The sequence below is a fragment of the Myxocyprinus asiaticus genome, chromosome 9 (assembly GCF_019703515.2).
Source record: "Myxocyprinus asiaticus isolate MX2 ecotype Aquarium Trade chromosome 9, UBuf_Myxa_2, whole genome shotgun sequence".
Classification (NCBI taxonomy): Eukaryota; Metazoa; Chordata; class Actinopteri; order Cypriniformes; family Catostomidae; genus Myxocyprinus; species Myxocyprinus asiaticus.
Window position 1 is genome coordinate 1871095 of NC_059352.1, and position 25860 is coordinate 1896954.

The window sequence follows — 25860 nt, forward strand, 5'->3', positions numbered from 1 at the left end:
TAAACACTTCCTCGGAAGTTGCTGGTATGTTTGTGGTGCATTTTGGGAGTTGTAGTTTATTTTGAGAGTCGTCGCGCTAGTGTGACGTCATTCATCCGCTGAAGAACAACAACAAAAGCAAGAAAGACTAATGAAGCATTTCTATAATTTATTGTATTTTTTTGTTTTTATGTTACCACTGGCATAAATAATGTGTTTGTTTATATACATTTATTTTCTTCAATTTTAAGTTGTATGCGTTTGTATGAACCTTATATAGTTAGAGTTAAAAAAAAAAAAAAAAGAGCATATTTTAATGGTGTAAAATAACCGTTAAAAGAAAAGTTAGAAGTAAATATAACATTTATGACATAATCATTAATAAATGTACTGCATAGGGAAATTTTTTCTACCCAACCTGGTAATAATGGTATCGTAAAATACATTGATTTTACCAGTTTTCTTTCTTTTCTTTTCTTTTCTTTTCTTTTTCTTTTAGACATGGTACCATGCTAACAATGTTTGGACAGTAATAACATGTTTGTTTGTTTACATTTTTTTGTTTGGTTTTTTTGGGCTTAGTAATAACATGTTTTTTTCTTTTTCTTTTTCTTTTTTGGACATGGTACCATGGTAATAACATGCTTTTTGAATTTTTCTTATTGTTTTGTTTTTTGACATGGTACCATTGGTAATAACATGTTTTATTTATTTATTTTTCTTTCTTTCTTTTTTATTTATTTATTTATTTATTTATTTATTTTTTTGGTACCATGGTGATAAAAAATTTTGGACAATGAAATAACTTTTTTTTTTCCCCTTTTTTGTCCTGGTGATAACATGTTTTATTTATTGATTGATTTATTTATGTTTTTGTTTGTTCGTTTTTTTGTTGGTACCATGGTGATAACATGTTCTTTATTTATTTATTTATTTTTTTTTTTACATTTTAATAACTTATTTTTTGTTTGTTTGTTTATTTTTTTGTTTGCTTTTTTGGAAATGATGAGAACTTTTTTTTTGGACATGATAACCTTTTTTGTGTGCATAGCAATAACATGTTTTTGACACATGGTAATGACATGTTTTTTTTTTTTTTTTTTTTTGACATTACCATGGTATTAACATGCTTTTTAAAAATGTTTTATGATTGTTTTGTAACATGGTACCATTGGTAATAACATGTTTTATTTTTATTTATTTTTATTTGTTTATTTATTTATTTATTGTTGGTACCATGATGATAATGTTTTTTTTATTTTTTTATTTTTTTATTGTAATAACATTTTTTGGGACATTATACCATGATGACATGTCTTTTTTTTTTTTTGCTTTTTTTTTTGTTACATATCATGGCAGTAACATGGTATCCTTACATGGTACTTGGAATACCATGTACCATAAATACCATGGTAATATGGTAATCATTGTACACATTTATGGTATTAGCATCTGAGACCATCCTATCATGAATGAGACCCTCATCATACTTTTGTAAGGGGTGTTTTTCTTTATTTGTATTTTTTCAAAAAAAATGTTTTTCAAAAAGTCCACTTTAATGATAAAAATGACCATTAAAGGTAAATGTAAATGTAAAGGCAAAACACGGGATATGATCATTAATAATACATTTATATCAGACAAAATTAGTTTCTATTTACAAGTCTAATGGAACTTTAACAACAACAGGTAAAAACACTTTAACTGAAGGAAGACTAAATGAGGATATTTTAACAAACACATTTTCGACAGACGTCCTATTCTACATGCGAGTATAGTAATCATATGTAGTTGTGATGTGGGCTAGACCCAGGTCTTTGAATACTGTGGTTTTAATTGCTTTTTCATCATAATGAATATTAAATCATTTCAGCCCACCATGGAGGGAAGAACAGTCCTACAATACCCAGAATACACACCAATATAAACATCCACAAGAAGATCCGATCAATGACCATGGCCACATACTTCCACTCTTCCCTCACCTGAAATAGAAAAACACAATGACTTTGGTCATACAATAATTAAGCAATGGCAAATGACATTTACTATTAAAGTTCCAAGCATACTGGCCTTTATTTGAAGTTTATTTACTTAAAGCCAATTTTTACTTGCATTTGGTGACTGAACAGGATTAAACAACACCAGACAACCTACAGATAAATCTGCATGCTCTGCACGGAGGTAGTCAGCGATGTATTGCACTCCCTCAATGGCTTGCAGCATAGCATTAGTTGTCGTGATTTGTAGATTTTCCTCTGTGTCTGTCATTTTGGCGGATTTTGTAGCTAACATACTCTCTGGCATCACATTACATTTACAGCCTGCCACATTAAATTGTTCCTCAGCCACAGAGGGGAACTGAAATACAGAAGGCCTCCGTTGATTTTGTTGAAGCCCCTCTTGAAGACAACAGTACTGGATGCTACGCGAACGATAGCGTTTGCTAGCATTAGAAGGCTTACACTCTCGCTCCCCAAGTCCATATTGCACACTTAGTGAGCGGGTCTTTTCCTTGCCCTGTAGCTTCTCTTCAGAAGCTTTTGGAGAATTTGAGAAGAGTGGACCTGGAGGACCTAAAGACCCAACAGAGCAACAGCTATGGGAAGTCTGGAGAGGTGGAAACTTTACTGGATGCTTGACAAGAATATGTGAACATGGAGAATGAACCAAGTTGTCATCCCAAACTGAAGGAGTGCTGCTCGTTCGCTTCTTCTGCTGAGAGTCAACGATCTTCCTACACTTCTGCAATACAGGGGGGCGCTTGATGAAAAGGAATCTCGGAATTACGTCCAGGAAGAACTTACGGATCCAACCAGGCATGGAATGTGTCTGAGGTGACCTATGGTGCACATTGAGCACGAAAACAGTGAGTGTAATCGAAAGTGTGACGAAAATCATCGTAAAGAGCAGGTATTCGCCAATCAACGGAATCACCAGTGATGTAGACGGAATGATTTCCGTGATAAGCAACAGGAAGACGGTTAGAGAAAGGAGAACGGAGATACTCATGGTCACTTTCTCGCCGCAGTCAGACGGAAGGTAGAAGACCAGCACAGTCAAACAGGAAATGAGCAAACATGGCACGATGAGGTTAATCGTGTAGAACAGTGGCAGTCTTTTGATGATGAAGGAGTAGGTAATATCGGGGTACACCTCCGAGCAACACTCATACTTCTTGAGGTTGTAGGTGCCCACGGCACTGGTGATCACCCATTCTCCGCTCTCCCAGTAGTCCAACTGGTCCACGTTGTCATCCATACAGATCAGGTCGATCTTGCCGCGGTCGTAGGTCCAGGAGCCGAACTTCATGGTGCAGTTCTGCTGGTCAAAAGGGAAGAAGGTGACGTCAATGCAGCAAGAGCTCTTGTAGATGGTCGGAGGGATCCAGGTAACTTGTCCGTTAAAGAACAGGTGAGCCTTGGTCAGGTGTGTCACGGTGAAATCTCCATCCGCACTAAGGAAAAACAGTATTAATGTAAATTCTGATGTATTTTCTTACTGAGTATTTTTGTCTTGTTTTCCAGTAAAAAATATCTAAACATTCTTAAAACAAAATACACTGGTGGTCAAAAGTTTGGAATAATGTACAGATTTTGCTCTTATGGAAAGAAATTGGTACTTTTATTCACCAAAGTGGCATTCAACTGATCACAATGTATAGTCAGGACATTAATTTGAAAACAAATTTTTAAACTACTTCAAAGAGTTCTCATCAGAAAATCCTCCATGTGCAGCAATGACAGCTTTGCAGATCCTTGACATTCTAGCTGTCAGTTTGTCCAGATACTCAGGTGACATTTCACCCCACACTTCCTGTAGCACTTGCCATAGATGTGTCTGTCTTGTCGGGCACTTCTCACGCACCTTACAGTCTAGCTGATCCCACAAAAGCTCAATGGGGTTAAGATCCATAACACTCTTTTCCAATTATCTGTTGTCCAATGTCTGTGTTTCTTTGCCCACTCTAACCTTTTCTTATTTCTGTTTCAAAAGTGGCTTTTTCTTTGTAATTCTTCCCATAAGGCCTGCACCCCTGAGTCTTCTCTTTACTGTTGTACATGAAACTGGTGTTGAGCAGGTAGAATTCAATGAAGCTGTCAGCTGAGGACATGTGAGGTGTCTATTTCTCAAACTAGAGACTCTGATGTACTTATCCTCTTGTTTAGTTGTACATCTGGTCTTCCACATCTCTTTCTGTCCTCGTTAGAGTCAGTCGTCCTTTGTCTTTGAAGACTGTAGTGTACACCTTTGTATGAAATCTTCAGTTTTTTGACAATTTCAAGAGTTGTATAGCCTTCATTCCTCAAAACAATGATTGACTGACGAGTTTCTAGAGAAAGCTGTTTCTTTTTTGCCATTTTTGACCTAATATTGACCTTAAGACATGCCAGTCTATTGCATAGTGTGGCAACTCAAAAACAAACACAAAGACAATGTTAAGCTTCATTTAACGAACCAAATAGCTTTCAAATGGCAAGTGATTGTCTAGTACCAAATGATCAATTTAGCATGATTACTCAAGGATAAGGTGTTGGAGTGATGGCTGCTGTCTCGATTTGATCAAAAACGACTTTTTTCAAATAGTGATGGTGCTGTTTTTTACATCAGTAATGTCCTGACTATACTTTGTGATCAGTTGAATGCCACTTCGGTGAATTAAAGTACCAATTTCCTTCCGAAACAGCAAAATCTGTACTTTATTCCAAACTTTTGGCTGCCAGTGTACAGTTACTTGAGAAGCAAAATGGCTTATAGTTGCTTTTAATTTGTCTCTAACAAAATTAAGAAATGTTGCTTATGCTTATAACAAGACAAAATATTTATAAATAAAAAAAATAAAAAAATTGATTCAAATGGAAAACAAGTTTATTTTTTTTACCTCACTGGCAAATAGTTATTTCTTGTTTTATGCATTAACTCTACCTAATTTTGTTAACTTCTCTCAAAATTTTGCATTTTGCATTATCAAGTATTTTTGTCTTGTTTTAAGGATATTTATATCTTTTACCGAATGATTTATTTCAGTGTACATGCAATGAAACTACAGAGTATCAAGATCCCAATAAAACTGCATTCTGCATTACAGTGTTGGTGTGTAAGTAACTAAAAGTAGCGATGCTATTAACTACTACAGATACTAACAAACTGTTTTCTTTCGTGTGAAACTCGAAAAAAAGTGTTTGAAAAGTGTTTCATTTGAGTAAAACAGTTTGTTCAGATGGTTGATTTTTAATGAACTGGAAATCTCTTATAATATTACATAATCTTTTTAATCTATTTAAATTGTTCTGGTCTCAGTTATATAAATTAGCTGTATTTATTAGTGTAAATGTATCCAGTCAAATTAAGATGATTGAGATCTTTATTTTTATAATGCAATGATGAAAACTGCTCTGCTCTGAAAAATGTTAAATAAAATCGATCGTTTTATATTTGAACTGAAAATGCCCTCTATATAGCTTCAATATAGTTAGCGAGGCCTACTTTTTTTAGTACCTTGTATTGTAGCTATTTATTTGGAAGCCCTGAAATGCAACGTGAAAAAAAAATCACTAGGTGAAGCGTATTTTTTTAGGTGTCTTAGTGCCTTCCTGAGCTTGTGTCCTAAATGTTTTTCTTCTTCCTGCAATTTTTTTTCTCTAGCAAATTTTTTTTCTCTGAATTATTTTTCTTTGAAATTTTTTTTTTCTCTGAATAATTATTTTTCTATGAAAAAAATTCTCTGAAGTTTTTTTATTCTGTTTTTTTTTCTCTAGAAATAACACATTTTTTTTCTCTGATTTTCTTTTCTCTGATTTTTTTTCTTTGATTTATTTCTTTTAAAAATATTTTTTCTATGAAAAAAATTCTCTGAAGATTTTTCATTCTGTTTATTTTCTCTCTCTCTCTCTCTAGAAACAACAGAGTGTTTATTTTTTTCTCTTGCTAGCTAACGATTAGCATGCGGTACCAACCTCGGCCACCAGGTTCCACTATCAGTAAGCATAAAATATTTTGTTTACAAGATGAATGTCTGTGGTACTTCATCTGTTGTTTACTATCTTTATGAATTTATAGTTACTTTTTAATACAATAACAAGAATGTTTTGCAAATCTTAGTAAAGAAAAAAAAACTTATATAAATGTTAGACAGTCTTCTTATGCATGAAATCCCACAATCAAATTAATAGTTGTTGATGACCTTCACCACTGGCAGTATTTACTGTATGCGGCTGTTGATATTGATCTTGTTTTCTCATGTGTTGCCTCTCGAGGTTAAAAGATAAAAATTCAGAAAAAAACAAAAAAAAAATTCAGAGAAAAAAAAAAGTTTTTCAGAGAAAAAAAAAGTAAAGAATTATTTATTTATTTATTTATTTATTTATTGTGGGGCATAGGCTCAGATTTGAAGAAGTGCAGAAAAAATACAGCAGCCCTGAACCGCAAGGTGCAAAAATAAATAAATAATAACTACGAAAAAAAAAAGACAAAATCTGACAGTAGGTTGATAAACTACAGTTTCAGACTAGCTTCTGCAGCATTTTATCACCTTCCACAACAATCCATCCATAAAAAAAAAAAAAATAAAAATAAATAAATAATTCATAGTTCATAGCGGTACATTTTTAGAAATATACAGGTGCATCTCAATAAATTAGAATGTCGTGGAAAAGTTCATTTATTTCAGTAATTCAACTCAAATTGTGAAACTCGTGTATTAAATAAATTCAATGCACACAGACTGAAGTAGTTTAAGTCTTTGGTTCTTTTAATTGTGATGATTTTGGCTCACATTTAACAAAAACCCACCAATTCACTATCTTAAAAAATTAGAATACATCCTAAGACCAATAAAAAAACAAACATTTTTAGTGAATTGTTGGCCTTCTGGAAAGTATGTTCATTTACTGTATATGTACTCAATACTTGGTAGGGGCTCCTTTTGCTTTAATTACTGCCTCAATTCGGCGTGGCATGGAGGTGATCAGTTTGTGGCACTGCTGAGGTGGTATGGAAGCCCAGGTTTCTTTGACAGTGGCCTTCAGCTCATCTGCATTTTTTTGGTCTCTTGTTTCTCATTTTCCTCTTGACAATACCCCATAGATTCTCTATGGGGTTCAGGTTTTCAAAAAACACAATGGATCAACACCAGCAGATGACATTGCACCCCAAATCATCACAGACTGTGGAAACTTAACACTGGACTTCAAGCAACTTGGGCTATGAGCTTCTCCACCCTTCCTCCAGACTCTAGGACCTTGGTTTCCAAATGAAATACAAAACTTGCTCTCATCTGAAAAGAGGACTTTGGACCACTGGGCAACAGTCCAGTTCTTCTTCTCCTTAGCCCAGGTAAGACGCCTCTGACGTTGTCTGTGGTTCAGGAGTGGCTTAACAAGAGGAATACGACAACTGTAGCCAAATTCCTTGACCTGTCTGTGTGTGGTGGCTCTTGATGCCTTGACCCCAGCCTCAGTCCATTCCTTGTGAAGTTCACCCAAATTCTTGAATCGATTTTGCTTGACAATCCTCATAAGGCTGCGGTTCTCTCGGTTGGTTGTGCATCTTTTTCTTCCGCACTTTTCCCTTCCACTCAACTTTCTGTTAACATGCTTGGATACAGCACTCTGTGAACAGCCAGCTTCTTTGGCAATGAATGTTTGTGGCTTACCCTCCTTGTGAAGGGTGTCAATGATTGTCTTCTGGACAACTGTCAGATCAGCAGTCTTCCCCATGATTGTGTAGCCTAGTGAACCAAACTGAGAGACCATTTTGAAGGCTCAGGAAACCTTTGCAGGTGTTTTGAGTTGATTAGCTGATCGGCATGTCACCATATTCTAATTTTTTGAGATAGTGAATTGGTGGGTTTTTGTTAAATGTGAGCCAAAATCATCACAATTAAAAGAACCAAAGACTTAAACTACTTCAGTCTGTGTGCACTGAATTTATTTAATACACGAGTTTCACAATTTGAGTTGAATTACTGAAATAAATGAACTTTTCCACGACATTCTAATTTATTGAGATGCACCTGTATATATTTTTTTAAATGCTTGAATGATACGGCTAAAAATGTGCTGTTTTACACTTGAAATATATCTCAGCCTTGGCATAATCCACAATAGTTCACCAAAACATATTAGGTTCCCCTAAACCTAAATAATACAAAAAATGATGCCATTTGCCCCACTTCATTTTAATGTTTTCAATAGACCATATAACCAATAGTATGACGCTCCCTTGTGGAGCTTTTAGTCACTGCACCCTTATGAATCAGGTGTGTTGTGTTTGATAATGTACTTGTTATACAGCACTATATCTGGTTTCCATATAAACTGTGCCGGTATCCTCATGGCCGTGACATTCTCATAATCTTTGGGGTTCCAGCGGAGTCTATAATCGTGCCATTCCTGATAAAATCAGCATGAGAGAAACATGGTGATTTAAGGAGCTTTTAGGATGAGTCAGAGAACAGAACGATGTTTAAGAGAGAAAAATTGCTCACTTGTTTCACCCACACATTTGTGGTCATCATTTGATTTTTTTCATCCTGTTAGGAGGCATAAAATAACTGTGCTATCATTTAAGGCAGTGTTTAGTCCACAAAACAATGCAAAAGTATGGCATTTAATGCGACAAGTTCAACCACAGATGTTTTCACATAATCACAGTGTAATGATCAGGTTAGGTCATTATTAAATGTTAGGATATTATGTTGATGATATGCCTATATAAATGAGTTCGCAGATTGTACCACATCAATGAGCTGAGCGATGGACAGTCCGAACCGGACGAGCACCACATCACTGATATTCTCAACTGGACGGGCCAGTTTACTGTATCCTGTGAAGAGAGACCGCAGCAGTCTGTCCTCTGCCGGAACTTTACTGGAACTCACTAGAGAGAAAGAGAAGAAGCTTTTAGTAGAAACAAAGTTGATACTTCAATAAAACAAATCTGAGAGTAAGTCTGGTGAGCTATGAATGAGCACCATCTAAGCAACATAAAGGAACATGTCACTGCCAAAAGCATATCAGAATATAAAATAAATAAATAAATAAAATAAACATAATTTACAATCATTTTTTGTATTTTGGGGATGTGGATGTCTATAGGTTGGTATTCCGAGTCCCTGTTGTGGAGTTCTCTACTTTCTCTATTATTTTATCTTCTAATGCACTCCTTTAGCCTTTCACATTAAAATATAACAAGACTATTTGTCTGATAATGTTTTGTTTGCTGTTATTATTATTATCATTATTATTTTTAAATTCACGAAGCTACTATTCCTTTCTTTGTCTCGATGACTTTCAGTGCAGTCTTCATGCTGGAGTCAACTGGGTGGCCAATATAACTAGCCTCCATTATATATTATTTATTATTTTGTAAGTGCACAGTAACTAATGGTAATTGCCATTTTGAGAGACAACCGTGGGCACAGTCATTCGCAACATGAATTGCATCTGTTTGGAAAAGTGGATTTTGAAACGTCGTTCACTTATCTCAGAAAAATAGGTTTAACCTCCTGAGACCCCGTGTCCACATGCGTGGACATTACATGTTGGCTTCACTATAGGCTATGCATATTTTAATTTCATTTAAACCAACTGATCTCAGTTGCTGTCAGTAAAGGTTCAACTTTCGATACACTGAGTCACCAGTCGAAACAACATGGCGTCGATCTCAGCTGAGTTTGTCTTTAGGGAGAAACGGCAACAAAACTACATCTGGTAAGAAACCTAATTAAGTTTTTACATTAAAACCTGTTTGAGTCAAAAGATTAGAGTCTCTAGTTTAATCTGATATGCCATTTTAAAAATTTCATCGATTTATCGCAAAATGGCACGCTGTTAAACACAATGACCACATATGTGGACAATAGGCTAATTTTCATTAAAATATCCAATATTCACTGTGTATTATCACATTGAGAGTAAATGGATTCATCAAAAAGCTGGAAAACGTTGCTTTCAGAGGCTTTATATGGAGTTAGGATGAAAATAAGGTGCATTTCAAACTGTTCTGAGACCAGTGCAGACAGACAGCACACTGGAGGTTAAGTCATTCACTAAATAGGGAGCAAGGGAGCATCCTATAGCTCTCTATGCAGTTAAGTGCATTCACTCCTAAAATCTGATCAAAAGTTCAGTTTCAGGCTGCAGATGATGTTTGGATCACTCAACATGTTTGACAGACATGTGACAATGATAATCAGTACATAGATTCAGAATTTATAATGTATCATTTTATTTTAACATGGTTGACAGTGATTGGATGATGCTGGTCATTACTTTGAATCTGAATTAATTATGATCATTTCTGATGTAATGTTTATAATGTCTGAAAAACATGAATAATCAACACTCCTGGACACATAATAAACAATTTGATAAAAAAAAAAACCTCAAAATTAAAATGTAATTAAAACTTAGTCCTGCTGTCCACATATGAGGACATACATTTTTTTTTTTTGCATGTTTATTAGGTGCTACTAGTTACGAATCAAAAAGAAGAATGGAAAATGCACACAGCAGTCACGCTCGGGTCTCAGGAGGTTAATAAGCATGTTATACAGCTTTTGTTACCAATGTTGTGATACACATGTTCCCTTTCGATTTGCTTAATGAAAATGACTTATCTATAATGACATCATTACCACTATTAATTACATTAATAAATTAATATTTTTGTACCGATAATCGTAAAGAACAATTATCAGTACATTATGGTATTATTTGTTATACTGAATTCTGAACATAAATAAATAAATGTCCATATACTACTGTGTAACAGTAATAAAAATGTGATATTTTTTTTTCTTCAACATTACTGTAATGAGAATTTTAATATATAAAAAAAGTTTTTAAATATTGTAATCTTGGCAAAGCATCCCACTGGTCCCATAGGCTTCATTTTCTTTAAGCAAAGTATAATTTCTCTATTTTTCTCTTGATTTTGTATGAAAAATATGACTTGGGCATTTCTTAATTATTTTGCATTTCTTCTAATTTTTTAATGAAAATCCATATATATATGCTATAATATATTCATAGCCTATATACATTGATGCTTGCATGTGATGTGTATCCTCTAAAGACACTGTACTGTGTATCCTCTAAAGACACTGTACGTTACCTTGAGAAGGATGAAACAGCAGAAAGGACAAAGCATACAAGCTGCTGAGAGTCGACATGATTGAGCACTCTGTTCCTGCTGTTTGTAAAGCTGGACAGCATCTAACAGGACTTACACGCAGTGTCCTTGATGTCTTCTCACTTCTTTCACTTTCTTTGTCCTGAAAACTTCCAAAAGCACTTTCTTTGTAGTGCAGTTTCTCCCTCGACTCTCAGAACGTTAAAAATATCTATGTCATGGAGAATGAAAGTGTTTCCACACTTTTAGTAGAGTTAAGATCCAAGAGTGCTGCCTCTTGCCAGAGTTTACCACCGTTTGAAGCATTAATATTATATAATACACATCTACCTTTATGGCAAAATTTTCTCTTTGGTTCCACAGAAATGGACTTGACTGGCAGAAAACCTCCCTCCTCTCGAGTTCCCTGCAGGAACAGCACCGTCTTTCTCTCAGACAGAATAAGAACACTCAGCTTTCATTGAATTCATTTGGGACCCTCGACCCTTCAGGCTCACATTTCTGTGTATGTGACTCTATTCACACAGAACACATTAGCTCGTCTGCATTCAACATCTTCACTAATGTCACACAGAGTTTGATAGCATTCATCATCATGGTTTAAATGACAGAGTATTTATATGATGCACCTCACAGATTAGTTCTTGACATGCAGGTCATGCTAAAGGTAATTTCTGCTGCTAGTTAGGATTTATTGGCTTGCACATAATCCTTCTGCTTTGATACATGTATTATGTCAGAGGCTACTAATGGACTCACCCAGTCAAGACTTTTTTTTTTACAGAGCTAGATATATTCTATCCCAACATGTTGCAACAGAGTGTACCCATCGACCCCATTCTGCCATCTCCCATCAGACATTTGAATCAATTCAGTGTGTTTACCTTTTCCTGTGGCGTGATTGCTGGCATGTTGCACGAGCAGCCTCAGAGACACCGGTTCTGATCCCATGAAGAAATTGCATTCACATAATCAATTCTGAGCATGATTCGGAGGTTGCAATTTCCTTTTAAGATTATATTTTTACTTCACTGATGGTTAGGCTTAGGGTTGGTTTAGGGTTAGAGTTAATAAAGTAGGTATTGCATTACATCATTTACAATTAAACAACTCGCTTCTGGCGCCACTCTGTGGACGTTTCACCCGGAAACTGGAGTTCACAAGAGCACATATACATTCAACAACACTTCCACCTTCGGCCACTGGGGGCGGTAAGCAAAGACCGATTTCAGCTCAGAAACTTTCGACCTACTGTCGCCGAATTCACAGTGAGATGAGTCTGCAGCCTTAACCCTCAAACAAAACGTGGGGACCGTTAGTTGCTTTCCAGTATGTACAGTAGGTAATTTAAGATTTTACCATCATTGTGGCAACATTTGTTCCTTGGCTCATAATTCTAAGTGTATTTCCAGTTTAATTGTATCTGACTTGATTCTGTTATAAATTTCATTGACAGCTGTTATGACAGCTGACATGTCAAAGATGTGCATAGTAAAATTTCAAAGAGTTTAGGCTAAATATTTTCTGAATAAATGACCAAACACCAACAAACAGTGTTTTATCCCAGCTCTTCCCTTTCATCGCTGCTTTACTTTGGCAAAATAAAGCCAAATCACTTGAAAGATGGAACTGTATTGAAAGAAAAATAGCATTTTGTCTCTGGTAAGTAAACAGAAGTATCACTTCCTCAGACTTTATAAACAGAAACAGATTTTCATAGACTTTCGCTACGTCCCACAGCACAAGAAGAAGGTATATCAGATCTTTTTGGCGGTGCCGTCATACATTGACGTCACTTGAAACAATAGGAGGCGTAACATAAATTGGCTGGGTTTTAATATAGGTTTGTATTGGTGGAGCTCTTGTAGGGTAAAACGTGTGTTTAAGGTCTTGAGGAGACAAAAAAAGTCAAGAGCACAGATCTGAACGCTAACTTCAACAGAGTGACTGCTTTCACTTAAGCACAGACATTCTGGAAAAAGTAAAGAAAAATAAATTAACAAAACCCAAAAGTATGAAAGATCTTTTATACTAATACTATATCACAAATTCACCCAAATGAGCCACAAAATACATTTGATCGCTCAAATGTATTATATATGTAATATATAAATGTAATATACTGTATATATATCTATCTTATATTTTTTTTTAAATAAAAATATTAAATTTATTGGCTCTTTTAACTTTAAGCGGGACTTACTATCTACATCCGCTGACCAATTTCTTCCATTTATTGAATAGTCTTGGCCAGAAGGGGGTCGCACACCAGACGCATCTGGCGGATTACATGGCGCGTTCTAAAATTCGAAACAATTATTTTCTATGAATGTACACACACAGTCGCAGCAGCTCGCCGTCACCTACAACTCTGGAAGCTGCTCAAATTTCTGCCCCGCCACAGAACGCAACTCGCATATTTTCCATTCAATTCGAGCCAAATCATTATCAATGGACATATATTATTTACTCTAGCCTTGTTCATTCTTGAAGGAGGGAAAAACCTTGGTAACTTTTGTGTGTACTGTCTGCCACCTGAACCTGATCGACGTGCCCTGTATTTGATACCTGCACCGTGTCCTAGCCGCAACACTTCTCGTCCAGTGTGCAACCACCTAGAGACTATTTAGCAGAGACGGGCCACTTCTATTAAAATAAATTGGAGAAATTGGTCAGCGGATGTAGAAAGGAAGTCCCGCTTAAAGGTAAAAGAGCCAATCACTTTTTAGATAAAGACATCGCCTATCAATCAACTTGAGAACATGCATGCACATTAGTGATACAAGCTGGGAAAATTGCGTTTTTTAGTGAAATCTGAAATAAAGAAGCACAGTTTATGATTCCAGTGTTGTCAGATTTTAATGCTGATTTGAAATATGTTCTTTGATCCTAACCTTGTCCAACAGTTTAGGAGATTTCCACCTTTTCCCATTCAAGTAGATAGGATCTGCACTGGCATGACTGGAAATAGTCTTCCGAGAGCGTTCCAAACATTGATGACAGTGGACTGACTTGCTGAAAAGACTTTGTCTTGGCTAATTGGAACATTCTGACAGTCTATGGGATTTTGGGGATTTATGATCGTCCATTGTGTGAAAAACGTAATTCCGCTAAACGGGGCCGAATGGGCCATGATAAGCTGAAATGGGCTGCTGCGTTTTGCAGAATGGGCCACAAAATGGCGCCGCGATATGCCGAAGGGGGCAGCGATATGCAGAAAAGGACAGCAACCCCAACCCCCCACAACAACTTTTGGGCCAGTTTCTATGTAAAATCCCAGGCCAATTTCTCTTCCCAGTCTGCCCTTGGCTATAGGACGAGTTACAGTCAGAAATTTTGGTCTTGGTTTAGGGATTATGAAAAAACCCTAAACCATATCAGTAGAATAAGAGTATGTTGGCTTTGTCAAACCAACAAAATATAATCTAAGTTCACTTTTACAGCCAGTGACAGTGTGGATGCAAATCAACATGGGCTCTTTTTCATTTGATTCCCTTTCTAGTCTGTCAGGAAATGTAGAATGAACCCAGATGCAGACAGTAGGAAAAAACATCCTTAATTAAGGTGGAAAAAATAAAACACTGGGCATATAAACACAAAAGGCCCAGTCAAGCCAAACATGGCAGAGAAATCTTAAACCCTTGAGAGGGCAAAACTAAGTAAAGGAAAACCAAACTAGGACCAAAAGACAAGATTCAGACCGACTAGACAAGAGGAATGAAACAGCACTAAACAAAGCACACAAGGGGAATATAAAGAGGCAACCAAGGAGGGCAGGTGAGGGAGATGAACTGCTAATGAGGGAAAAGAGGGGGCGGAGTTACAATTAAGACAGTACAGACACGAGTGCACATGGCAATGAAAAAACACAAAGCCAAGTGCACTCACATAACACTAGTGTCAGGATCTGGCCACAAAAACTATAAACAAGACCAACCGAAGTGTCAGGATCCTGACACTAGATACACAAGACGGGTACAAACACAGAAACAGATGACAGGATCCGAACACAACAAAAACTCAACTACAGAGTCGAGATCCTGACACTGGTCCATTTAAAAGGTCATGGTTTGGTTCTACGGTACTATTAAAGAGGACTATAATAATTAATAATAATAATTTTCTTTATTTATCACACATTAAACATTTGCACATATACGGTGAAATTCTTCTTTTTCACATATCTCAGCTAGGCTGGGGTCAGAGTGCAGGGTCAGCCATGATACGGCGCCCCTGGAGCAGATAGGGTTAAGGGCCTTGCTCAAGGGCCCAACAGTGGCATCTTGGCGGTGCTGGGGCTTGAACCCCCGACCTTCTGATCAGTAACCCAGAGCCTTAACCGCTGAGCTACCACTGCCCCTATACTGCCCCTATACACCCACTGCCGTACTATTAAAGAGGACTAGTTAAACACACTAGTTATATTGACCACAGATCGTATCATATCTAACCGAAATAGTGCCTATATATTTGCATGGTGAAAAGCACTTTTCTCCCCAATTTGGAATGCCCAATTCCCAATGCGCTCTAAGTCCTCATGTTGGCATAGTGACTCGCCTCAATCCGGGTGGCAGAGGACGAATCTCAGTTGCCTCCGCGTCTGAGACCGTCAATCCGCGCATCTTATCACGTGGCTTGTTGAGCGCATTACCACGGAGACGTAATGTGTGTGGAGGCTTCACGCTATTCTCCACGGCATCCACGCACAACCCACCACGCGCCCCACCGAGAACGAGAACCACATTATAGCGACCGCGAGGAGGTTACCCCATGTAGTTCTACCGTCCCTAGCAACCGGACCAATTTGGTTGCTTAGGAGACCTGGCTGGAGTCACTCAGCACGCCCTGGATCCGAACTCGTGACTCCAAGGGTGGTAGTCAGCGTCTTTACTCACTGAGCTACCCAGGCCCCCTGTGAAAAGCACTATTACAGTTATTCTGAATCTATTCCAGCTCTACGTTAGTGATGTAAATGGACATGAACACAGAGGGAAAACTCTGTTAGCAAAATGATGACACAACAACATGTGAAAATTTATTTTTATTGTACATTTCTCATGAGCTCATTGAGTGAGTACACAACGGTTATGCTACATAATCATCAAAAGCTATATATATGGCATTCAGCGGTTCAAAACATGCCGGCAAGCATTTACTTTTCTTAAGAAGAAAAATAAAAGACAGCAGTGCTTATCATTTGTGAAAAGACAGCAGTTATGGATTTGATCTGAGAGCATGTCAAGTAAACAGAATATGGCGGCTTTGGAACATGCTGGTGACAAAATGACATTTCCTAAAGTCATGGTGAGTTAGCGGTGAACCGAGTTGCTGTAAAACATCATTGTTGTCAATGCAAATCATGTAAGAGATAGAAAAGAAACTTAAGGCTTTCTGGATGTGTAACATGCGCGGCCCGTGTAGTATTGCTCTTTCTTGTTGTTTGGAGATACAGACATCGACAACCTTGTTTGCTACAAACAAATGTTAAAATTCAAAGTACAAAGGTTTTGGTCCATCATGAGGATCTTGATTTACTTTAGACAATTAAGAGAGTAAATAATATAATAAAATGCATAATGCAATGCAATATAATGCAACAGCAGACTCGCATTGATGTTTTACAGTGATTTTTGGAGTTACTATATTATGTATTTCCTGTAATAATGGGCATAAACTATGAAACGGTTATTGGAAATAAGTCATCGATAAATATTACAAACTTCGACGCCGTGAAATTGAATTTACATGAGGAGTGGGATCACATTTACATCCAAATGGTAATGAATTTACACAGAACAGAACCCAAACCCCAAAGTTATACTGATTGTGGCTAATAAGCCGACAACGTGTAGGTCATGTAAACTCCTTAAACAGTTTGCCTTTATCAGAGTAAGGTCATGAATGGTTTAGGCAAAAAACGATCAGCACATAGATATTTGCCCATTTGAATGGAAACACCATTAGCGGTGTTCTTACCCGTTTATCCAATGCGCGCAAACATTGTGTGCGTGACTGTTTACGTTTTGAAATCAGAAGCAAAGAATAATCCGGTTATTTCAAGTCTCACGTAAACGCTGTTTTCTTGCATTGTCTGATTTTTTGAATATGCTGATTTTTGAGCATATTTATGTGCATGTAAACACCCTCAATGTGCGTTTAAGTTGCATCAAGCCCGACAGATGTCTTTTTCAACCAATGGGTCAGTAATTCACTCCATTATTTTGTGTTGCTTCATTACACTGCACTGTTGTTTTCCAGTAAAAATATCTAAAAATTCTTAAACTTAGATCAATTTACTTGAGAAGCAAAATGGCATAAGATATAAAGTCTTGTTTTCAGAGAAATCTGAATTAAACTTACCCCACTGCCAAATAGTTTTTTCTTATTTTAAAACATAAACCTCACTAAATTTAGTTAGATTTCTCTGAAAACAAGACAGGGGACCCTATTCTAAGAGTGCAAGTGTTAAACGCAGTGCATTGCCTTTAGTCATAAGTGCAAAGTCAATGGGCATGGGCATGAAGTTTTGGTATTTTCGTGCAAGCACGTGGTAAGTCTAGGCGGGTTTGGCGAAAACGCCTGGATCACGTGCAATTTACTTCTGAGGTTCTTCTCCGGTTATTCTAGCGTCTGCGTCATTTTATATAGTCCATCCCCTCAAGCGCCAACAATTTAAACAAAAACAGCACATTCATAAGAAGTTGTTACTGTAAATGGACTATATGCAATGAATCAGAAGTACAGAAATTTGGATTTACTTTCTTTTGTGCATTAACTGCGTCCTTCAAGGTTAGTGAAATGCATAGAAAATGTGATTCTCGTCAGGATTTGGATGTATGGAGAATGTAATTATTATTAATAATTTTGATCTACTGACACACAAATCAATAACAGTGATTGTATCGGCATGCATATCACTTCTACAGGTCGATTTTGAAAAAATAAATTCATTTAGGCTAATGAAACATGAAAAAATTCAACCAAATATATTTCTAAATTCAAATTACACTTCAAACAAAACAAAAATATAATTAAAATAACGTCTTTTTTCGCAGAGAAATCTAACAAAATTTAGCAATGTTTATGATTATAGCAAGAAAAACTATTTGCCAATAGGGTAAGAAAAAAAACTTGATTCAAAGGTAAAACAAGCTTATTTTTCTTACACCATTGGCAAATAGTTTTTTATTGTTTTAAGCATAAACCGCACCAAATTTGGTGAGATTTCTTTGAAAACAAGACTTAATATCTCATGCCATTTTTGCTTCTCAAGTCATTTGTTCTTGTTTTAAGGGTCTTTAGATATTTTTAATGAAAATAAGATGAAAAAACATCATTTTAAACTTAAATAATTTTTTGCAGTGCAGGTTTATTAAAATATCATGTCAAAATGACACTCTCTTTTGAGTTCAGCACACTAGCTACAATGCCGAAACTCTAATTGCTGCTACGCTTATCTAAACTGATAATATGGGTGGTAAAATAAATATGTGCCGCTAATGTGTGCGATGTGAAACCGGGCTTTCCTGCAAGTTTGAAATTCCTCGCTGGCCCAGTCTGGTTTATGCTAATTAGATCTGGTCTAGCTAGTGGACCAGCAAAAATTATCTAGTGAAGCTGGTCAACCATCATGGTCTTTCTGTTGATGCTGGTTGACCACGCAAGTATTTGCTGGTTAAGCTAGTTAAGTGGTGCAGCATCCAGCTCGTCCTCTTAGAAGAGTTAACTAACTCAACTATACCAAAGATTTAAGTTAATTTTGTTTAAGGGTTCATGCAGATATCCAAAACCTGTATGCATTGGTTTCAGTCACTTCAGAGGTTGGTTGAGAGTTTGTTTGCCCATGTTAAAGTGTAGATCTATAAAATGTGTGATGTGATGGTTCAAAGTCTATAACTTACAAACCAAAAGTATGACTGCATTCAAGAGTACATTCACAATCTTCATTAATACATAACAGAAAACACACAAGACTGTGCTGGCATTACCAAAGGCAATTTAGCAAAATACAGAATGGGGAAAAAATATTTTCAGACCAAACAAGGCAGCTGTGACAATAATCAAATGCAAATGACTGATGATTACAGATATCACTAGGGGTTTTCTGTACTGCATTCGTTCTGCCACTTTTTAAGCATCTTGCATCCAAATACATACATCAGGCCACTTCATTAGCGCCTTTGTCTTCTCATGTATCCACAACAAGTAACAGATATAAACAGCATTAAAGGGAGTGTAACAGAAAGAATGTGGCCTCTTGTGGATATTTACAGTAAAACAGGCTGTATGGAAGACAGAATGGTGCAAACTACACTATCGTCTTTAGAGATGTGCATTTCAGTGATCTGACACTTCTGTGTAAAGTGTGTTAGTACAGTACATTTGACACAGATGACCGTTTAAGTGTGACCAGTGTTTGACCAGTAGTTCATTATGGTTTCAATTAATACATTAACCAATACAAAAGGCAACAAAACATCAAATACATTAGAACAAGACTGATAAGGCAAAATGACATGTACATTTTGATGTGTTCTCAGTGATATCAGTGCATTAAAAATGGTTGTTTCCACTAACAAAAGTGGAAACCAAATGGACAATCAAACAAGTTTATGTTAGTTTACTTCATACTACAAATGGCCGTCAAAATGTTTAAAGACGTGATGTGATATCTCAAGTGATAAAAAGATGTTTATACATTGTGAAGCAGACATTAAATTATTAAATGTTCACTTCATTTGTTAAGGAAATAGTTTATATACATTTTTTTTAATTGCTTTGGAAAGCTTATTAACTTTAGGAAAAGAAAAAAATATTGGCCGAAAATATTAGGCTTTTTATCCATTTATCGAAGCTGTTCATTTGCGGTATGAAATTAACTGTAAATTTACATTTCTAATTGATCAACATGCAAATGATTAAATCAGGGATTATTCCAAAAATGGTAAACTTCAGAGAAAGTGGTATTCTATATTTCATACTTAAAGTGAGTTTTCTAACATTTCAATGTGGTACACTGCAAAAAATTATTTTCAAGACAAGTATTTTTGTCTTGTTTTCCAGTAAAAATATCGAAACATTTTTAAAATGTGATTTATTTACTTGACAAGCAAACTGGCATAAGATTTTAAGTCTTGCTTTGTGAGAAATCTGATCAAATTTACTGAGCAAACAAGAAAATATGCATTCTTAATACAAGAAAAAACTGTTTGCCAATGGGGTAAGAAAAATAAACTTAATTCAAGGGGAAAACAAGTTTTTTTGTTGTTGTTGTTGTTTGTTTTTAGATTTTTTTCTAAAAAAAATTTTTCTTTCTAAAATTCACATAATTTTGTCAGATTTATCTTAAAACAAGACTTAGGGTACGTTTACACGATAACGATGTACTAAAAACGATAACGTTTTTCCTTTGCATTTTTGAAAAGTTTCGCGTACAGACGACAACGTTGTCAAAACGATCCCCGTTCACACGGATCCACGAAAACAACTAAAAACGCTGTATTATGCATGCCAGGCCAGTAGTTGGCGATGTCACTTTGTAAAGAAACACTACGCACCTGCGCACATAAGCATTCTTCCACAGAGCGGTGAATACAAACAATGAAGATGGCGAAAGCATCGAGCATAGTTTGTCTGAACGGACAATTAGGTTGCTTTATTACTACAATTACTTTGCTGGAGAAGCGTCAATAAACTCAAAATCTTGAGCAGCACAAACACAGTCCTGTAGTCCACCATTGTAGTTTTGAATGTCTCGCGCGCATGCTTATAGACTGAACACGTAATACGCGTGGGCATGACGTCATCGTTTTCACAAATTCACATTTTTGTATGTTTACACGGAGACGATAACGGCATCGTTTTCAAAAACGTGCACTTTGAAACCCGTTTTCAAAAGTTTGTGTTTTCAGACCCCAAAACACCGTTGTCGTGTAAACGAACAGCCAAAACGCATTAAAAGTTTTCCGTTTTTAGTTCAAAATGTTGTTGTGTAAACGGCCCCTTAACAGGGGCATTTCTAGGACTTGAGGAGGTTCGGGGCTTAGCGGGAGCGGGGGGTAGGGTGGGGTTGTGGGTTCACATCACATAAACTTCAAACAAAATGTAGCAATATTATTGCATAGCCTATATTTAAAATTACATTCGGGGCTGAAGCCCCTGAAAAATGACCTGGTGACGCCGATGCCCCTTAATATCTTATCCCATTTCGCTTAAGTAAATAAATCACGTTTTAAGAAACTTTCGATAATTTTACAGGAAAACAAGACAAAAATACTTGTCCTGAAAATCACTTTTGCTGTGTATTAAGGGAATATTGTGATAATAATTAAGTGACCTGGTTTTAAAAAGTTATGATTGTAAAAATTCACAAGCTGTCGTAAAGTACATTCACAAGCGAACATGGATGACATAGTATGAAATAGTACTACAGGCATTCTTCCAACCTGGTCTCTTAAAATCACGTTACTATAACTACATTTGTGCTAAATGATTTTTACATGGCTCGTTGTACGTACAGTATCACTTCAGTTTCCTAGTGAAATGAACACTAGAGGCGCTACAACAACGACTTTTATTCACTTTCACACAAATCACAAGTAAAACTGCAGATAAGCAGTTCATAAACACTTATTTTTCACCGTTATGACATCTAAACACTTTTACTATAGTGCATGTCTCATTTTAACGTTTGCATTACATAATCAACTACATTTACAAGCTTGTTCGAATGCGATCAAATTGTGCAGTAGCTCGACTGATAAAGCGTTGCACTTGTGATGTAAAGGATCGGGGTATGAGTCCTGAAGAGCACACGAGTCCACACGTGAGCCCAAAGTGTCATAGAAGCACCACAAAATGACACAATTGTGTTTTTCATCTCACATTTGCTTTTTATGACACAATCGGTTAGGTTTATGGTTTATGGTAGGGAGGTCAGTTTTTTTTATTTAAAGAGCACCTATTATTGTTTTTCAAATATTATCTTTCATGTAGTGTGTTATATAGCTGTTTGTGAATGTAAAAAAGTCTGCAAAGTTTCAAAAATCAAAGTGCACGACAAATGGCGTTATTGACTCCCAAAAGAAAGAACCGATTCTGAACACCTGAAACGAGTCGTTAGTAATTCCACACTTACTTCCTGTACTAACCTACGTAATTTGGTAACAAAAACCCGCCTCTGGTCTTCATTGGCTGCTCACGAACAGCTTTGACCCGCCCTCAAACACTACACTAAGCGGTAGACCAATCACAACAGACTGGGACATCTGACCAATCAGAGCAGAGTAGGCTCTCTGAAAGGAGGAGTTTAGAATGAATCTTTAGAACAGATCATTGAACGAGTCGTTTTTGACACTGGGAAAAAAAGGTAATGCTGCAATTTAAATTATGAGCTAATTAAAGTGTTTTTTGACCTTGGATGCATGTAAATCTATTGTATGAGACCTTTAAACATTTAAAAACCATAATAGGTGCTCTTTAAAACTTGATAGAGCATTAACCTTAAAAGAATTTAACTCGCTTTTAGCGCCACACTGTGGACATTTCAACTCGAAACTGTCGCGATTCGTGTTATGAACCATGTAATGTAATTTGCAGCAGTCACGTAATTTTCATGAGATCAGGCTGGATACTTCTTAACAGGAAACTTCACCTCAGAATGAAAATTCTGTCATTATTTACAAGTTACTGTTTTTTCCACAAAGCGGAAGCTTTAAGCATTTTAAAACTATTAAAATACATATACTGCTTGGCCTCAATGACGTCAAACCCAAAGGCGCCATTTTTAATTGAACACAAGCATGAATGAGATTTAAGAGCATTGACGTAGGGCGAGATTTCAAGTGAAAAATGACTTCATGCAGTCTTAAATTTTGATCTGTTTCTCACACAAAGCCACAGAAGACTTGGAATATAGAATACAAGTCAGTTGGAGTACTTTTATAGTGCTTTTTTTGGTCCTTTTAGGAGCTTGACAGAAAAGAAGAAGATTCTTCAAAACATCTCCTTTTGTGTTCTACAGAAACAAATGACAACATACAGATGTGGAACAACAAGAGGAGTAAATAATGACAGAATTTTGGGGCGAACTTCACTGCAAAAAAAATCGTTTTCTGTATTTATGTGGTAAAAATATCGAATCAACCTTAAAACAAGAAAAAAATTACTTGAGAAGCAAAAATGGCATGAGATATTAAGTTTTGTTTTCAGAGAAATCTAACAAAAATTGGTGGGGTTTATGCTTAAAACAAGAAAAAACTATTTGCCAATGGTGTAAGAAAAATAAACTTGTTTGCCCATTGAATCAAGTTTTTTTCTTACACCACTGGCAAATAGTTTTTCATGTTATAAGAATAAATGTTAACATTTTTTAAATATCTTATGTCATTTTGCTTCACAAGTAAATGTATCTTGTTTTAAGAATAATTAGATATTTTCACTGTAAAATAAGACAAAAATACTCATGATTTTTTGCAATGTAACCCTTTGCAGCGAGTGTCCATACATTGTTGACGTGTGACTGAATGTGTTCTTACGGATGAAAATGCATCACGTATGAAATGGTCAATACATCGTGTCCTCCTCACGCTCCCATCTCAAAATGTCTTTTTAGCATTCTTACGTTTACATCCATCCTTTTCAGCCGTTTGGCATGGTATGAGCGAATGGATAAGCAAATACTTGGTTCCCAAAGTCATCGCTGGCATTTCTGCATTTTACAGCCTTCTTGAGTTCTACTTGTCCAATCTTTAGTACTAGACACTCTCAAACTTCAGTGGTTGGCATCACCACCTTTCTTCTGTTCCCAGAGCTGTGCTTGTGAGATTTAACAGTGCTTTTAAAACACTGGTGCCCACAAATGCAGCTTTACGCCCAGTCCAGCATGTTCTTTGCTCTATGAGCTGCTCTCGGTTGGATCGAATCCCACTTTGAGACCTTCCTTCTAGACTTACTTGGGTCCAGACCAGCCTCTGTCACTGTAGGCGCCTTCACCAGTTGCGGAATGGGGAGATAGGGCGCACAGATCGGAGTCCGTGTCTGACTCGCCCTCAGCAATGTAGGGCCTCTGTTTAGCACAACGCGACACGCCACCAAAGTAGGTGTTGTTGAGGAAGTCCAGGTTCTCCTTGGACTGCGAGATGCTGAAGCCACTGAAGGAACGTTCTAGTTCTTCGTGGTCCACCGAGGGGATGGATAACGAGGTGTCGCTCTCGGCTCCGGCCTGCTGTTGTGAAAGAGCCAACGGTTGCCCATCCTCAACCCTGTTTTCACCCCCATGAGAATGGTGCTGTGCAGCACCACGAGAGCTTCCGTTGTGCCCGCCTGAGGAGCGCTCGTGGACTGGAGGTGGAGGGATACGGACTAGAGATGGGTCGCCTATGGGTGACTTGCCCTGGCTGCCCTGTTGGCTAGGATCAGGGAGGGTGTGATTGTGACAGGATGTTGAGGGTGGGAAGTGGTGGTTGATACAAGCCAAGGGAGGCGGGTCGAAGTTCTTCTGGCCAATGGAGCTGTTGGAGCGGATGATTTTGGTGATGGAGCCACTCTTCTCCATTTGGTCCATTGGACTGTGGTATGGAGGAGCTGGGTCAGGCTCCTTAGAAGCAAAGTAAGCGTCCGTCTCAGCCTGTGGTATGCCCATTCGCTGGATGTAGATGTTCACAAGGAAATCCAGTTTTCTCTCCATTGACATCACCTGCAAGAGAGGAATATCATATTAACTTTTGCTTGGAAAAAAACATGTCTGTTAGCTCTGAGATCATCTATATGCTAGTGTACTCTTAACAGTTGACAAAAGAAACTTTTAGCAGATATACACGTTTAAACAAGCAAAAAATCATTTTCTTAATTAATATTTTTGTCTTGTTTTCCAGGAAAAATATCTAAAACTGCATGATATTAAGTATTGTTTTCAGAGAAATCTGTTAAAATATAGTAAACTTTATGCTTAAAACAAGAAAAATAAATAAATAAATAAAATATGCTTAAATATAAACTTGCTTCCCCTTTGAATTAAGCTTACCCCATTGGCAAACAGTTTTTTCTTCTTTTAAGCATAAACCTCACTAAATTTAAAGTTAGATAGTTAGTTTAGTTATCTTGTTTTAAGAATGTTTAGATATTTTTACTAGAAAACAATTCAAAAATACTAATTAATAAAGACTTGTAAAACAAATACAGTAGTCAGTATATACTAGTAAGATGACTCTCACGAAGTATGTCTAAATAATGAAAAAAATTATTTAAATGTGGTAAAAATAAAAAAATGTAAAATACATATAATTAATAAAATATGCTTATTTTATAATATTGTATAAAATAATTTTAACTATTTTATAAAAAATATAAAATGTATAATTTTATTAAAAAATTCTTTTTATTTTAAAATATCTCTTTAAAATGAGAACAATTACTTAGGATGCAAAAATGACATTACTGTAGATATTAAGTGGACTCAAGATGGCGCCGAGTATGGCTGCTGCGTTGCGAGCTCCGACACAACTTAGCAATGGTTTGTTTGTTTTGTTTACAATTCTTATGTTTCTTGTCTTGGATGTTGCCTGCCTTATTGTCTACGACAGACAAACACTTTTGGACATTGGCTCAGCGATCTCACACCGTAAACCGGACTTCACATTCCTCAATGCCGACCCGCTGTTTACAAACACGCAAGCGGAGCCCTTTGTCTGGGCAGCACGGCCGCGGAAACGCAGGAGGAAAAGGGGAAACAGAGCCGGCGTTCTC

General features: G+C 36.6%; 2 protein-coding genes across 6 annotated transcripts in view; both read right to left on the bottom strand.

Moving 5' to 3' along the window:
- Positions 1 to 1154: 1154 nt before the first annotated feature.
- LOC127446029 (neuronal acetylcholine receptor subunit alpha-4) lies at positions 1155 to 8887 on the bottom strand. Of its 2 annotated transcripts, XM_051706637.1 has the most exons (4): positions 8717 to 8887; positions 8468 to 8512; positions 8263 to 8372; positions 1155 to 3436 (listed from the first exon to the last, which is right to left on the bottom strand). In XM_051706637.1, the coding sequence occupies exons 2-4, from the start codon at positions 8495 to 8497 to the stop codon at positions 2074 to 2076; spliced, it is 1503 nt and encodes a 500-aa protein (XP_051562597.1). In that variant the 5' UTR covers positions 8498 to 8512; positions 8717 to 8887; the 3' UTR covers positions 1155 to 2073. The 2 variants fall into 2 exon arrangements, with proteins under 2 accessions (XP_051562597.1, XP_051562598.1); XM_051706638.1 differs by lacking the exons at positions 8263 to 8372; positions 8468 to 8512; positions 8717 to 8887 and having other exon boundaries at positions 1155 to 1964; positions 2137 to 3468.
- Positions 8888 to 16141: 7254 nt separating this feature from the next.
- LOC127446003 (potassium voltage-gated channel subfamily KQT member 2-like) overlaps positions 16142 to 25860 on the bottom strand; it is a 75980-nt gene continuing 66261 nt past the window's right edge. For all 4 annotated transcript variants that reach the window (XM_051706587.1, XM_051706589.1, XM_051706586.1 and 1 more), the window contains one exon: positions 16142 to 24811. In XM_051706587.1, coding sequence (XP_051562547.1) covers positions 24065 to 24811 — 747 coding nt within the window. In that variant the 3' untranslated portion in view covers positions 16142 to 24064. The remainder of the gene's footprint in view (positions 24812 to 25860) is intronic.